The 14,431-nt window shown below is 40.6% G+C and overlaps 1 protein-coding gene across 1 annotated transcript; it reads right to left on the minus strand.

The window, feature by feature from the left end:
* Positions 1 to 99: 99 nt before the first annotated feature.
* On the minus strand, positions 100 to 12,381 carry MCM6 (minichromosome maintenance complex component 6). The gene is made up of 17 exons (XM_015868882.2): positions 12,209 to 12,381; positions 11,179 to 11,325; positions 10,704 to 10,814; positions 10,001 to 10,250; positions 9,193 to 9,358; positions 8,967 to 9,112; positions 8,297 to 8,447; positions 7,863 to 8,004; positions 6,727 to 6,868; positions 6,481 to 6,588; positions 5,675 to 5,830; positions 4,543 to 4,671; positions 3,981 to 4,142; positions 3,278 to 3,413; positions 2,844 to 3,011; positions 2,210 to 2,349; positions 100 to 1,562 (listed from the first exon to the last, which is right to left on the minus strand). The coding sequence occupies exons 1-17, from the start codon at positions 12,316 to 12,318 to the stop codon at positions 1,449 to 1,451; spliced, it is 2,478 nt and encodes an 825-aa protein (XP_015724368.1). The 5' UTR covers positions 12,319 to 12,381; the 3' UTR covers positions 100 to 1,448.
* Positions 12,382 to 14,431: the final 2,050 nt, after the last annotated feature.

The raw sequence follows: 14,431 nt of genomic DNA on the forward strand, positions 1-14,431 counted from the left end.
TCTGTTTTAATATGATCGTCCTTGTATTAAAGGCACTGATTACAACTCCACAGTTAAAACTGCAGATGTTTGCAACAAAATCACTAACAAAAACCTGGAGGCTTTTAGACATTTTTATCTTTCTAAACAAATAAAAATGTACATTTTTCCACCTTAAATTACAGTTAAATCGCATTACAAATTATTAATGGAACGGTCACATACATGTCAGACACAGCAGGGCCCAGAGCTTCTTTGGGTAGGATGTGGTTCTGCAGATGTATTCTGTGTACTAACTCACAAAGGAGAGGTCCAGCAATGGCAGTTAAGTTTTGAGCTAACTCCCCATCTATCCCAAGGTTAGTAGAGACTAACAAGAAAACGGTAACTACAAATCAGCTCCACTTCTGGAACTGATTTAGAAACAGTCTACACCACTACTTAAAATATCATGGCAGTCTTTGAGCGTTTACAAATCTTTCATAGGTGCTGATATCAGGTTGATAAGAATTAAAAATACTTGAATATTTGTCTTCTAAAATAATGTAACAATCCCATACCATACAGCATATAACTGAGACCAATATAAATTTAAGTAAAACTTTCTTACACGATTATCTGTAAACAAATTTACTCATGCTCTCTTAAAAATCCCTCACAAACGATGGCACCGTTCAAGTCACTTACGAGTCAAGACATTCCTCTAGCTGGGAGGGTTTTGCCATCCTGACCTAAAAGCCTTGCTTTGGGCTCAACTATTTCAAATGTTCTGTTCTATACATGCAACAGGAGCATGCACAGCTTTACGAAATCTAAAAAGAAAAAGAAGTAATCCATTGTCATTATCTGTTACTGGTATTTAAATACTTCCTAAAACAGCATCTGTCATCCAAGAAACTTAATCTTTGTTAAGATACAAAGGGTTTAGATCACTAATTTTTCAATCTCAAAGCACAGTCATAGAAAATAACAACCCCACATACTAATAACAAATCCACCCCCAAACATTTAATGGCCTTTTATTTATGTTATTAAGAAAAGCAATAAAAGCCCATAGCATAAAAAATCTACTAAATACAATAAAACAATCATGAATATAAGAAAATTCCTCTCATTTAAAACAGAAGTCAATAAAACAATCATGAATATAAGAAAATTCCTCTCATTTAAAACAGAAGTGCCTTCTTCACTTGACACTAAAAAGAGTTACTGCATGAGTCTCCTCTTCACCTGGGTGACGATGGTAAAACCCAAAAGTAATAATCCAACTAATAGATGTTATTTCTTTTAAAACTTCTAGGTATGTTCAGTGTGTACAACCAACCATACATCACTAATTGCATATTGGCGCATCCCAAAGTAAAGCACTGATACAACTTTGTTAGTTATACAGCAACCATTGCAAGAATGCAGAAAGAATGTATTTTCCAATATGTCACCAGTCAGTTCTACAGCCCAGTTCTCAGCCCTTAGTCCTCCAGCATATAGTTGGGGTTGACAACCAGGTACGGGTCTTCATCAAAAGTCTCCTCTTCTTTGGAACCCCTCAGGCCTGACTGGGACAGTTCGATCAGAATGTGGTCCTGCAACAGAGGAAAAAAAGGTATTCTAACAAGAACAGAAAGGACTTTTTGTCCTTTTTAAAAAGACATCCCCTTTTTCTACCAGCACCTCTTACTGATGAATTATTTAACACTTCTACCTTGAATTCATTCTTTAGCAAGTTCCTAAGCCCAATAATTACCCCTACGTAGCTTGGTTTCTGGGAAGGCGTCACTCCAGCATTTTCATACTTTCAAAAACAGGAAGTTCTTTTCTTTCAAAGATCCCAAAACGTTAAATGAGAAACTTCTTTGCTAACACAGTTTGATCCTGAGAAGTAATAATTCCTACTTCATAGCTCTGTGTTATATAAGACACAACAACTAAGATGCTCTGTATTTCTGCACGGTACTGCAACCAAAACTAAAGAAATACAGAAAAACAAAACTTTGAACTACAGAAAATAAAACTGCACTTTGAACTCTTACTAACACACACCTCTAATTTATTTCAGCATTTTGTCTGTAAATGTTTTAAACAAATATTAAACAATAAAGGCGCTTATACTGCATCAGTCAGGGACATGAAAGCACAAAACATTTCTCACATTAGGAAATTCTGCTAAAAAGGAATCGCTGCAATATATCTTAAAACCTTTTTTTCTCTACGCACACATCTTTATACGTACATAACGTGTAAGTCGGTAAATGACTTTCTCAATGATCTTCTTTTTGTTTATTAGCTCTTCTTCTGATTCAATTTCAGATTCAATTTCCTTCAGATACCAATTAATAAGTTCACTTTTCTTTAACGATGAATCATCCTCTTCTGCAAATATAATAAAATCATATTTTAAAAAAAAACTAATTACAATAATTAGAATAAACATAACAACAGTGAGATACATCTCAAATCATAGAACTATTTCTGTGTTAACAGTTATAATGCTGAAAAGATAAAACACACAACAGCCTGTCAGCCCCCCTTGCTGTTCTTAAAACAACATGTTTTGTACAGTAGACTGCTGTACCATGGTTTAATTCAAGATAGTTAGATTGAGAACTTAATCTTCCAGTTCTATACATCCACGTGGTTCACAAATTACATGAGCAGCCTAGCAAAAGCATCAGACTGAAGCTTCAAGAACAAGCAGTCATAAGGACTTGTAGCACCTTCCTCTGAAAAAAGATGAAAGATCACCATCATACAAAGATTAAGAATCCATTCTTCCCTTGTAAATGTCAGGTGCGCTTGTTTCAGTAAAGACACAATTCACACATGGTGATGCTACTCAGTCTGCCAACTTTTAAACAAATTCTTACCTTCCTCTGCTTTTCTGAGGTGCAACACGAGAAGATTAGAAATTCGTCGGTACTCAGAGAAGCCCAGCCTAAGAGAAGCTTTGGGTGCTGCATCCTTGTTCATGTCCTCAGAATGGCCACTTGTCCCATTCACAAGTCCATTGACTCCAGCAGGAGCTTCTGCTTCACCTGTTTGAACACATGACCAAGATTTACTTTGTAACACCCTTTAACTGTTTAATCATCTGAACCACTAAACAGCGTTGCACTGACCAGTCAGGCAAGTAGAGCTCACATGGAGGCTAAAGCAGTAAGAGTTAAGGAGCTAAGATTCCTAGACCTTGTGAGAAGAAAAATAGGTGGGAAACTGAAGAGAAGCATACACACAAACAAGGTAAGCTATAAGAACCGGAGGTACGTTTCCCCTTGGAAAAAGCTCTCTACAAATATTTTACCATTGACTCCATCCTGCTCTTCTTGGTACTCCATTTCCTGCTCATCATCTTGGTCTAGATTGATATCAGGTGTCTCAACTCTAATGATGGATTTGTTTAAAAGCCTGAAAGCTTCCTTCACATGTTTTGGATGAACCTGGGGAAGATTTTTTAAAAATACACATTAAACAGGCATAATGGCTCTTCCTCTATTAAAGGTTTGTTTCCCTGGCAGCTCCAGAAATTCCCCCTGATTGCGATAGTCCTTCTACCCACCTCACTTAATGAACCATAAGCAGTAAAGACCTCACAAGTTAAATTACATCCTGCTACAAGTATTCTGCATTCACATAAAGTTACGCTGGAAATAAGCAGCCTGATGGAACTTTTCAGGCTTTGGCTAACGTGGAGAAAACAAATTTTAGTTCATTTCAAAGAAAGCTCAGTAGATCATGAAACGTGAAAGAGATGGGTCTAAACACAAAGACTATGAAAAAAGTTAATGAGTTAATTAATGAGATTGTATTTTGGGTGCTTCTTTGTTTTTGTTTTTAGAAAGCAATGCTTCTGGTATACAAATTCAGGCTGAGTAGGACCATGTCACAAGTGAAAACACGATCCCAGCTCTCCTCTTCAATCACAGAATTTAAATATATAAAACACATTGGTCAAAAAGCCAGAACTCTCACAACATTTATATAAACTTCCATCAAAAGCACAGTACCTCATCACAGCAGTGCATACGGGCCATGGCTTCAGACAAGCGAATCATGCTTTCCAGCTGCCGCACTGTGATTCTCCAGGATGACTTTGTCACCCCAGAGCTGTCACGCTGCCGAAGGCGTTTATACTGCTCCACTATGAAGTCCTCAGATTCCTTAGATATCTTTGTGAGATAAGAGGGTAAAACAGTTTGCCATGTTAAAAGCATTACTGTTTATGCTTCTTAAATGTGTTCTTAAGGCTTCTGTCCTTTATCACACACACCACACATAAATAGAATGACAATCACATTAGAATTATATTGCAATAGGAACTACAGCAACAGTTGCACCATTCATGTTTGTCTCTATGAGATTGTTCTGTCTGTTTACCTTTCATTCTCCATTCAAAGCACTAACGCTGACTACAGCTTTGCCTATGCTTTTTAACTTTACTCTATCTGCACATACACAGATTCATCAAGAAAACAAACTACCCTCCACAAAGAAATGAAAAGGAACTTTGTAAAACTCAATAAAGGAGCTTTCTCATAATTTCTTTGTTATAGAAGAAAGCGGAATTACCTTTGGTTTAAACTGTCTTGCAAACAGCAGGTACCTTCTAATATCATCTAATGAATAGACACGATCAACAGATTCTTCTACTCTGGCATGCAGATCCACTATGCGTCTGGCAATGGCGTAATCTGTGACCTGGGATATTAGTGCTTTGTTAGATCTCTTTCACAGCAGCAGCCAAATATCAAAACAACGGCTACATTCTTCCTCCCATCCCCTTCCCTCACACTTCTCATGGCTGAGCCAGTCTTTCCAGAAGAAAAGATACTCTGCCAAATGACCCAGGAGAATGCCCTGCACATCTATAATAGAAGGAAACAGCCGAGAATGGATGAAAAGCAGTGTCAGGATTTACAACATCTTGGCAATCTCCTGGGTTACAAGCTACCCATACAACAGGCAGAAAGCAGCACTTTGCAGCGTGGGAACAGCTTGCTTTCTTTATAGCCTACTCTATCTATTTCAATAGTCTCTTCTTAATTACATCATTGCCCTGAGCAAAACAGTGGAAAGAATAGTACTGAACCAACATTAATCTCTATATCTTTTATTTTCCCAAGGCAAATGCCACATAGACAGGTGATAGCCATCTTAACCCTAGTGACTAGCAGTTTGTAAAAATGACTATTGTTGTTAAGTTTGCAGGTCAAATCACCATAAGATGAAAAGGCAGCATCCTTGTATTCAGCAGAGTATGTTCAAATGGCATTGCCAGCTTTTAGCTTTGCAAAAAGGGATAGCAGAAGCAAAAGGCTCTCACAAGACCAGCTTCACCTAAAACTGCAGAAGGCCACAGAGATGGGCAGGAGCACATTATGTACAAGGGAGCTGTCTGCTTATATATGCAATGAAAATAAATTGTTTTTGGAACCTGCAAACATCAAGAAAAGAAGTAACTGACACAAACTGAAATTATGATTAGATATAACTCACACTTTAAGAAACAACAACAAAAACCTCACACTGCAGTTGTCCAATGTTGCCATAGTATCCTAAAGAGGCTGCAGAATGCTCAGAATTCGTCAGGTCAAGGTCTTGACCACTTGCTCTTCAGCAATGTGCTCTGAGCAAGAGATTAGACTAGAGACCTCCAAAGGGCTTTTCTGATATCAGTTATTCTACAATTGCTCGAAGTTACCTCATTACATTCATCCACAAGGATGAAGAAGAGATCAAACCGAGACATGATGGGAGCTGACAGGTTTATATTCTGTTTCAATGACTTAGATCTGTCATAGCGGCCACCAACTGGGTTTGCTGCAGCCAAAATGGAGGTCCTGGCATTCAGGGTAGCCTGACAAAGAAAGAAAAAAGACATAAGTCCATAAATCTGTGACCACTACTGAACCAACTCACTGTAATTTGAAGAGATCAGTGTAACATTTGCTAGTGAATTTAATTAGCATGTTACAACCCAAGTTCTTCTGAAGAGTCCAAACTCTTCTAACCAATCCTTTCTAACCAGAGTCCAAACCAATCCTTTCCAACCAACTCCAATATTGCATCATCCTGCCCTGATACATGGTATAATGAATCAGTGTTTTAACATTATCACACACCTTCCATCAATACTGAACTTATAAGCCCTTAAAACTGCTATTCAAATCATCCTGCTTTCAAATAGTGCATACGTACGAATAATGATACAAGCCAACAAATCTATACCATTTTAGGGTTATTTCAAGGGTTGGGATTTTCCCCATACTAGTTCCCATTTTCTCTTTCCGGCTCTCTACTGCCTCTTATCTCCTTTCAGTACAATTTCTGATCCTTTATGAGCACAAGGCCCAGAAACTTTTTAGGTAAGTGATCCGTCTCTCCCTGCCACAGTGAGGCAGCTGTAGAACTGCCATGAAATTGTGACAATGCCAGATCAGTGTGTAGCACACACACACACCAGGGCAATCTTGTAGGTTACACAGCCAAAGGAATAGCACAAAGTACCTTTACTCCAGCTTTAGTAATGGATATAGTCTGCTGCTCCATTGCCTCATGAATGGCAACCTGATCCCGCATGTCCATTTTGTCAAATTCATCAATGCAACAAACACCCTGCAGTGGAGAATAAAAAATAGGTGGCTCATTTCAAAATCTTTTGGAACAAAAGAATCTTCAAGACAGCTTGGGGCCTTTTGTCATTAATTACAACAATTCCAAGGATGCAGAAACCTCCCCAGTTCCTGGACTCACATTATCTGCCAACATCAGTGCTCCAGCTTCAATGACAAATTCATGTGACTCTTCATCTTTTACAACAGCTGCTGTTAGACCAGCAGCACTGGAGGCTTTCCCGCTGGTGTATACAGCACGAGGACTGAATTCATCCACATGCCTATGGAGAAAAATAACAGTGAGGAATTGTGTTGCACAAACTTGAACAGACCAGAACCTGCAGAAATAAGGTAACTTTCAGGAATCGTTGCTTTCAGCTTCTAAGAAGGAAGGATTCATCCCTTCCTTCAGGGAGCAACTGACACTTAGGAAGGTCCTCTTATCTCTAATTGAGCAAACCTTGGGAACCAATCCTTACCTAACTACAGTCTGGTTACACCAGCAGAAAAAGCAACCCAGACCTCCTCCCACAAGTTTTCTTCTGACTTCACAAGCCAACACAGCTCCTCACAGGTCAGGTAAAAGTCAATCACCACAAAAGAGCACAAGGCAGGAAGCAGCTAGACAGACCACAGGCAGCCTGAAGCAGCTGTGCTGCCTGCAGGCAGCTTAAAGCAACTTTTGGTGTCTCCATATTTCTGAGATGCAGCGTTTGCTGCAGGGACCTCAGCCTCGTGGAGACTGATACAGCGGTAAATGAGTATCATAACAAAATAAAACCATATTAAATAGAATTTCAATTTTAAAAAAAGGTTATAGTTTAAGATGTAGCATTATAGACGTGATTATTTCATAATTACTGTTCAGATTTAATAGCTCTCTAGCTGAACAAAGTGATGGGACCCACCAACTCAGACTAAGCTAAAATAAGTGAGGAAAAAGAAAATCAAAATTTAATCTAGTATTTTAAGATGTGCTATTTTATGTGGTTTTTAGTATTCAGTGACTTTCAAAGACATAGAATAAACCATACTTTCATAATTACCTAAACAATAACAAAAATAAACTCATTATTCAACTACTTGTAATTACCATAGGGACGTGTTGCATTTGCTTCAGCCCTATTCAAGTAACTGTCCAAACAATTCCTGAAAAATTTTCTCAGCTCTTTTACTTCCCTCTCCTCTGTTTAATGTAGAAGAAGCACAGTACACATTTACAGCTCTGGTCACGCTGGGCAATATTTAAACATTGAGTTTTAAAGAGATTCTTACCTTAGAAATTGACTCTTGGCTGTACTCGGATCACCAACAACACAAACATTGATGTCCCCACGCAGTGAAGTGCCCTCTGAGGTGGTCTTAGGAACTCCTCCAAAAAGCATCAGCAGAACGCCACGTTTCACTTCATCATTGCCTGCCCCAGAAAAAACACCCAGCTAAAAATCCACATGCAGTTCCACGTTTTTTCCTATTCTAAGGAAACTTCAAAACACTTGAGCACACCCACCCAGAGTTTACCTGTTTCCTAAACTTCCACTAAAGCTGCATTTATGTACTCAATGCAGTTTCAGGGAAGAATGGCTCTGAATTCCTTGTGCTACCACAGCTCAGAGCACGGACAAAATTCCCCAAATGCCACTACACAGATATCAAAAAGAAATAGTATTTCACAACTGAAATCTCTGAAGCTACAAGTGGAGTCTCACCATGGATAGTGGGGAAGAGGCTGGTACACAGATTATGATAGAGATTCTTATCTTGGCTCATTTCAAACACCTTTTCCCACTCTTTTACTGTCATCTGGTTTTTAATGCTTTCTGCAGTCTGTTCTTCATCTCGAAGCTCTTTTCCACCGAACTAAACAAGGGAAATTCAAAAGAATAAAAATGAAACCATGACAAACATGATCAGTACTGAATGCAAATACTGCACACAAGAGCTTACACAAACTTGCCCTCTAAAGTGGGTAGAATACATTTATGAAGACTGATCTTAGGCTAAGGAAGCTCATCATCTTATACTTTTAATAAACCAAGAAGCACAAAAACAATACAGCCAACTCCATAGGGAGCAAATGGAGTCTAAGCTCAGTCCATGGGCAAAATGACAGGAGATGCTTGTTTGTTCAGAAAGTAAAAATTGAGCAAAATACTAAAACTTGCCTTTTTATGTGTCCTTCATTAACCAGAACTTAAAAGATCTTTAATCACTCTGGAATGAGGCAGGAAACTTCTACATCCACAACACTGTGTAATGCACATGAGTATGGTGCACATATATATTTAAAGCTCTGTACATCCTCACCCTCTAGTTTGAGGTGAAAATACAAAGCAGAAATTATCAATAATGTTCTATCTATTTTCTTTCCAGACTCACCCGTGGATTTGTTGGTGCAACATAACAGGCTAAAAAGACCAGTTTGTAGGACAATTCTCTGACTCCAAGGGCACGAAGTCCCCGGATTCCTTCAGCTTCATAGCCGTCTGTCCCACTAACCCGTGAGCCAGTTTCTGCACGTACTCCTGCCATGAGAATAAGAGTCAGAACAGCTGCAACCAGAACAAGCTGCATGGCATCGAGGTGATGAGCAGTTCCAACAAACCTGGTGTTGACAGCTGAGCCACATCAGGCACAACAATCAGTGACCCTGTGAAGTCACATTTGTCACCTGCCTGAGCAGATTCTACTGCTTCTGCACGCAAGATCACTTCCACGCTTCGAGGAATGCTGCCTCGGGGCAACTCGGCCTGTGTCTCTTGAATGCGAACCTGAGGAGGTACAGAACATTAATGCACTCAGGTGTCATCAAATCTGGAACTGCTTTGAAAGCTAAGCTGCTAACAAGTGTAGTAGGTAGCATCTGCTTGCAACCATCTGACTGCCTGATGAATCGGGTGTCTTGGGGAAGCTTAAAAAGATTCACAGGAGTCACGGTGCCAAATGTCAAGTCAAGGAAAAGCACTCAGGACACTTAGATTCTACTCAATGCAACACATTATCGTGAGATGTGATGTGCTGAGGATCTGGCAGAGTAAATCCACGTGGAAGAGTAAAACACTACAGATCCAAAAAAGACACCTCTTTTCATACTTATATGAAACAATTATGAATATATGTGATAGGAGACTGACAAAGGATTGAATACGTGGGTTTTCAGTGGCTTGTTTACATATTAAATATCACACAATAAAACTCTTTAGATTGTATTTGTAATTTCCCACACTTCAAGTCTTCAAAGAAAGAAAGAAACTATTTGCAGAAACTCCAGTGCCTTTTCTCAAGGTCTTTTCTTGATGTTGACACTACCAAAATCAACAGTCTCCAATGAGCAGCAGCAGCAACACCTTTCAAACACCACAAGAACATCACCTCGTCATTTGTCACCCCCTCATTCAACTTCACCACTGTACCTTTTGGAAGTCAACAAATCTTGATTTGTTTGTGTCCAGCAGGAATCTCCTTCTGTTGGCACAGACTGGGTTTCTGCAGATGTTTGGCTGTGTATACTTAAATTGCTGTTCCACATCCTTAATCACTGTCTGGCAGTCCAGGCAGAGGAAGGTTCCACTGACAAGCTCTGGATGAACTGGGTGGGTACGTACCACCTGCCCACTGATACGCATCAGCGAGCCAATTTTGGCAGATGTCAGTTCTCGAATCCTGTGTAGAACAGAAATTAATTCCAGACTAAATTCCTAGTCCAGCTGACATTTCAGACCCAGAGCACTCACGTAGGAGCAGCTCACTATGTAACAAAAGAACAATTGCAACAGGCAAATGAAACAACATAAAGAAAAACAACTTCCCATTTTGTCATTTTACATACTTGTAGATCAACATTAATTACACCATTGGCACTTCAAAAGCAACACATTATACCAGATTTTAAATGCAAAAGTTTAATCAGCTCGTCAGTATCTGCAGTCACTTTCAGCCCAGCATTTGCATGATTCACAAATGAAAAAAGGTTACATAAAATCATGCATCTTCTTCATTATTGTATGGATAAAGTGCACCTTTTATGCTGTATAATGAGAACATCTTCAATAGCTTTTGACATCTTTTTTCCAGAGGTGAGAATATACGAGTTTCTAGGATTAATAATCATCTTACTTGTGTCTGGTAGGAAGATCCTGAAACGCGACATAGAAGTCCTTGTTTGCAGGAATGTTTCCATGGTCTCTAGCAAAAGTCCTCACTGCTCGGCAAAGATAAGGATAAACCCTGAAATAAAGAAAACAAGTTTGATTTCCATATTAGATATCAAACGCCTTTTTCACTTTAGACTACATCACAGGCTTGTATCATACATTTGCAGGTTCTGGCTTTACAACAACCCTATGAAAAAACACAAAAGCTCATCTAAATATGCTATCAATGAGATTGCTGTGTTATAACTACATTTTTTAATTAACTGTATGAGAAAAGATTTTTGAGACCTTATTTTATGGCACTTTTCTCCTTTTATTAAACAGCAGAGCCTCAAAATAAGCCAATATAATATTTGCAGAGCAATAAGCTCCAGAGCTGCATTCTCATTCTGACCATCTATTTCTTTATCAGAGTAAATACAACCTGTACGCTTTACCTGTAAAATTCCTCCTGAACAGTGGTAGAGAGCTGCTGATTGAACTGCTCCAAATCCACAAAGCTCACGGTCAGTGTGTTACGCTCCGGCCGGATCAGCTCCTCAGCATCACGCAGGTATTTGACCTCCCCATCACTATTCTGGAATCTGAAAGCAAGCCAGGGTGAATGACAGTAACACGTAACAGAGCGGCAGTAATAGATCAGACAGCAACCAAAAACTTCTGGATTCAAGACAGAAGAGTGGCACTCCCCATCCCCTCACAGACATCCCTTCCAGCAATATTTTCTCCCAAGCAACAAGCCATAGGACAAGAGGAAACAGCCTCACATTGCTGTTTTGGGGTTTAGGGTTTAGGTTGGATTATAAAAACTTTTTTTTTTCATTGCGAGGGTTGTGAAGCATTAAAACAGACTGCAAAGGAAGCATTTGAGTCACATCCCTGGAGGTATTTAAGAACAACAAAGAGGTGGTGTTTAAGGGCGTGGATTAAATGGTTTTAAGTTAAAAGAGGGAAAATTTAGGTTGGATGTTAGGGGGAAGTTCTTCACTAGGAGAGTGGTTAGGCCCTGGAACAGGCTGCCCAGGGAGGTTGTGGATGCCCCGTTCCTGGAGGTGTTCAAGGCCAGGTTGGACGGGGCCCTGGGCAACCTGAGCTAGTAAAGGTGTATGTTTGGTGGCCCTGCCAGGCAGGGGGTTGGAACTACATGATCCTTGAGGTCCCTTCCAACCCGGCTCATTCTGTGATTCTGTGTGAATGGCAGCACGAGGTTAATGATTACTCTTGATCTCAGGATCCCGTTCCAACGCCAAGTGTTTTCCCTCTGCCCGCTATGAACACGCCGGCACACACAGGCCGGCCCCGCCTCCACACCTCGACAACAAGGCCCAGAGCGGCCTCACGACGTTACCACAACGGGCGGCAAGCCGGGCACAAAGCGCCTCAGAGCTGGGCCCGAGCTTTTCTCACAGGGACGGTGGAGCGTGGCCGCAGACCCCGACAGGAAACCCCCCCCCCATCCGCACTCACTCCTCGAGAAAATCCTGGAACAGCTTCTGGCACTTCTCGGCCACCTCATCCCGCAGCTGCTGATGCTGTTGTACCGCTCCCGCTCCGCCGGCCGCCACCGCCAGGTCCATGGCTATGGCTATGGCTATGGCTGCCGCTGCCGCCCCGCTCCCGGCCCTGGCCCCGCCCGCCAACCTTCGCGCCACAGCCGCGCTGACCAATCAGCGGCCGCCGTCTCTCAGAGTCCCGCCCTCCCGCCCCGCGTTTCCTCTTCCCTCTCGGGCGTTTTCGCGCCAAAAGCGAGCGTCTCCTCAGGGCTGCGTGGCGCCCTCAGTGCGCAATGGTGAAAGCGATTAAATGCAGCGTTTTATTTTTAAAGATCTCAGTGAATATTTGATATGGAGCCTTTGCACAGTGCTAAGAATCACAGAATTACCCGGGTTGGAAGGGACCTCAAGGATCATGTAGTTCCAACCCCCCTGCCTGGCAGGGCCACCAAACATACACCTTTACTAGATCAGGTTGCCCAGGGCCCCATCCAACCTGGTCTTGAACATCTCCAAGGACGGGGCATCCACAACCTCCCTGGGCAGCCTGTTCCAAGGCCATCTGCTCTCTTCTAGTTCTTCCTCTTTGGAAACCACCCGTAACAGGAGTCTGAAGGACTCCCCAAGTTTTATCTGGAAACTGAAACACAAAGAGCTCAGTATCTTCCCTAGGAAAGATCCTGCGGGGGAAGCCTGTCGGTTTCATTCTATCTTCCTTTTGTTATCAGGAAAGCCCTGAGGGGCAGAGATGAGATGGTGAAATTACTGGCGCAAGCAGTATGCGAATGAAGCATTTTGCCCTCTATGTAAAAAGAATAGCTGACTAAACTGAAGCACTTATCACACGAATCCAAATCAGAGAACAAGCTTTCAAGCTTCAGAAGATGTCTGCAAGAATCTCAGTTGGTTTTGTTCCCAGACAACTTGAAAGGAACTACAAAGTGTTATTTGTAGTGAAAACATGCACGATTCTGACTGAAGATTTAAGTTCCCATAAACTAAGGGAATTGTATCTGTGCATACATCTAAGGACAGGAAGTGAGATAGTTGTTAAACTATCCTGCAATAGGTGATGGAAATCAAGGACTATACATGTTTTCCTAAACTATGAAACCAGAACTGCTAACGATCAAAACAAGACAGAGTTCTGAATTACTATTTGCCGAGTTTTAACCAAGTTCTAGCAATGTGCAGCATACACCGAAGCATCCTGTTCAGATGACAGTCTTGACAAATGCGTTTTGCATTTTGATTTATGATCATAATTATTTTCAGTTGGCTGAGAAAAACTGCATGAAATGATATGGCATACAAAGGGAAAAGAAGGGATAGGGGCCTCCCAGAGGAACTGCAGTTCTTTTGCAGCTACTGAGAATAAATCAAACTAAAATATGAGCTCAAGTAACTTAATAGAATTGGGATAAGCACAATTGTTACAGGAGTACGTGCAAAACCTGCTGCCACATCTAGAGTAATGAACATAGTTGTCAGAACTCTGTTTTTTTGTTGGCATGAAATGAAGCCGCTAATTTTGTGTATTATTAGGAGGAAGCACTTCAGATGTACGTTACCAGCTCTGTAAGAACAAAAGAAATTAAGTAAAATTCATGCCAGCCAGCTTACCTAAATAAATGATTGTTTTGAAACTTGGATTCATTGGTAATAAGTCTGTTGTGATAAGCTGCACTTAGCCAACTAGCTTTCTAAAATATAACTGAGCACAGGATAACATTTTAAATACAAGTAAATAATATAGGAAAGATTCTATATTTGAATTAATTACAAAGGGCTCGCAAACAAAGTTGCGCGGTATGTTATTCTTTGTATTGTGTGCCTTTCAAACCAAGTTTAACTTTTAGATTTCCAACACTATCAAAATGACCTTTAGTATTCCTTGAATTATCACTTTATAACGGAGAGCTTGTCACAAAACAGGAAAATTAAGTCTCGTTCGATGGCAGCTGCAAAAGAAGATTTGCCCTTTTGTGAATTTCTACGCAACTTCAACGCAACTTCCCTGACTGACCTTTTTGCAGCATAACCAATATGTGACTTCTCTGACATTTAAAAATCAAGGTAGCAACAGAAACTGACTGCCTGAACTGTACCTCCAATGGGAAGAGTTTCACACGTAAAACGTTAAACAAAAATCAAGTCAGCAATTAGAAGTGTGTATGAAAATGAGACTAACTCTACT

This window comes from Coturnix japonica, chromosome 7 (genome assembly GCF_001577835.2).
Source record: "Coturnix japonica isolate 7356 chromosome 7, Coturnix japonica 2.1, whole genome shotgun sequence".
Lineage (NCBI taxonomy): Eukaryota > Metazoa > Chordata > Aves > Galliformes > Phasianidae > Coturnix > Coturnix japonica.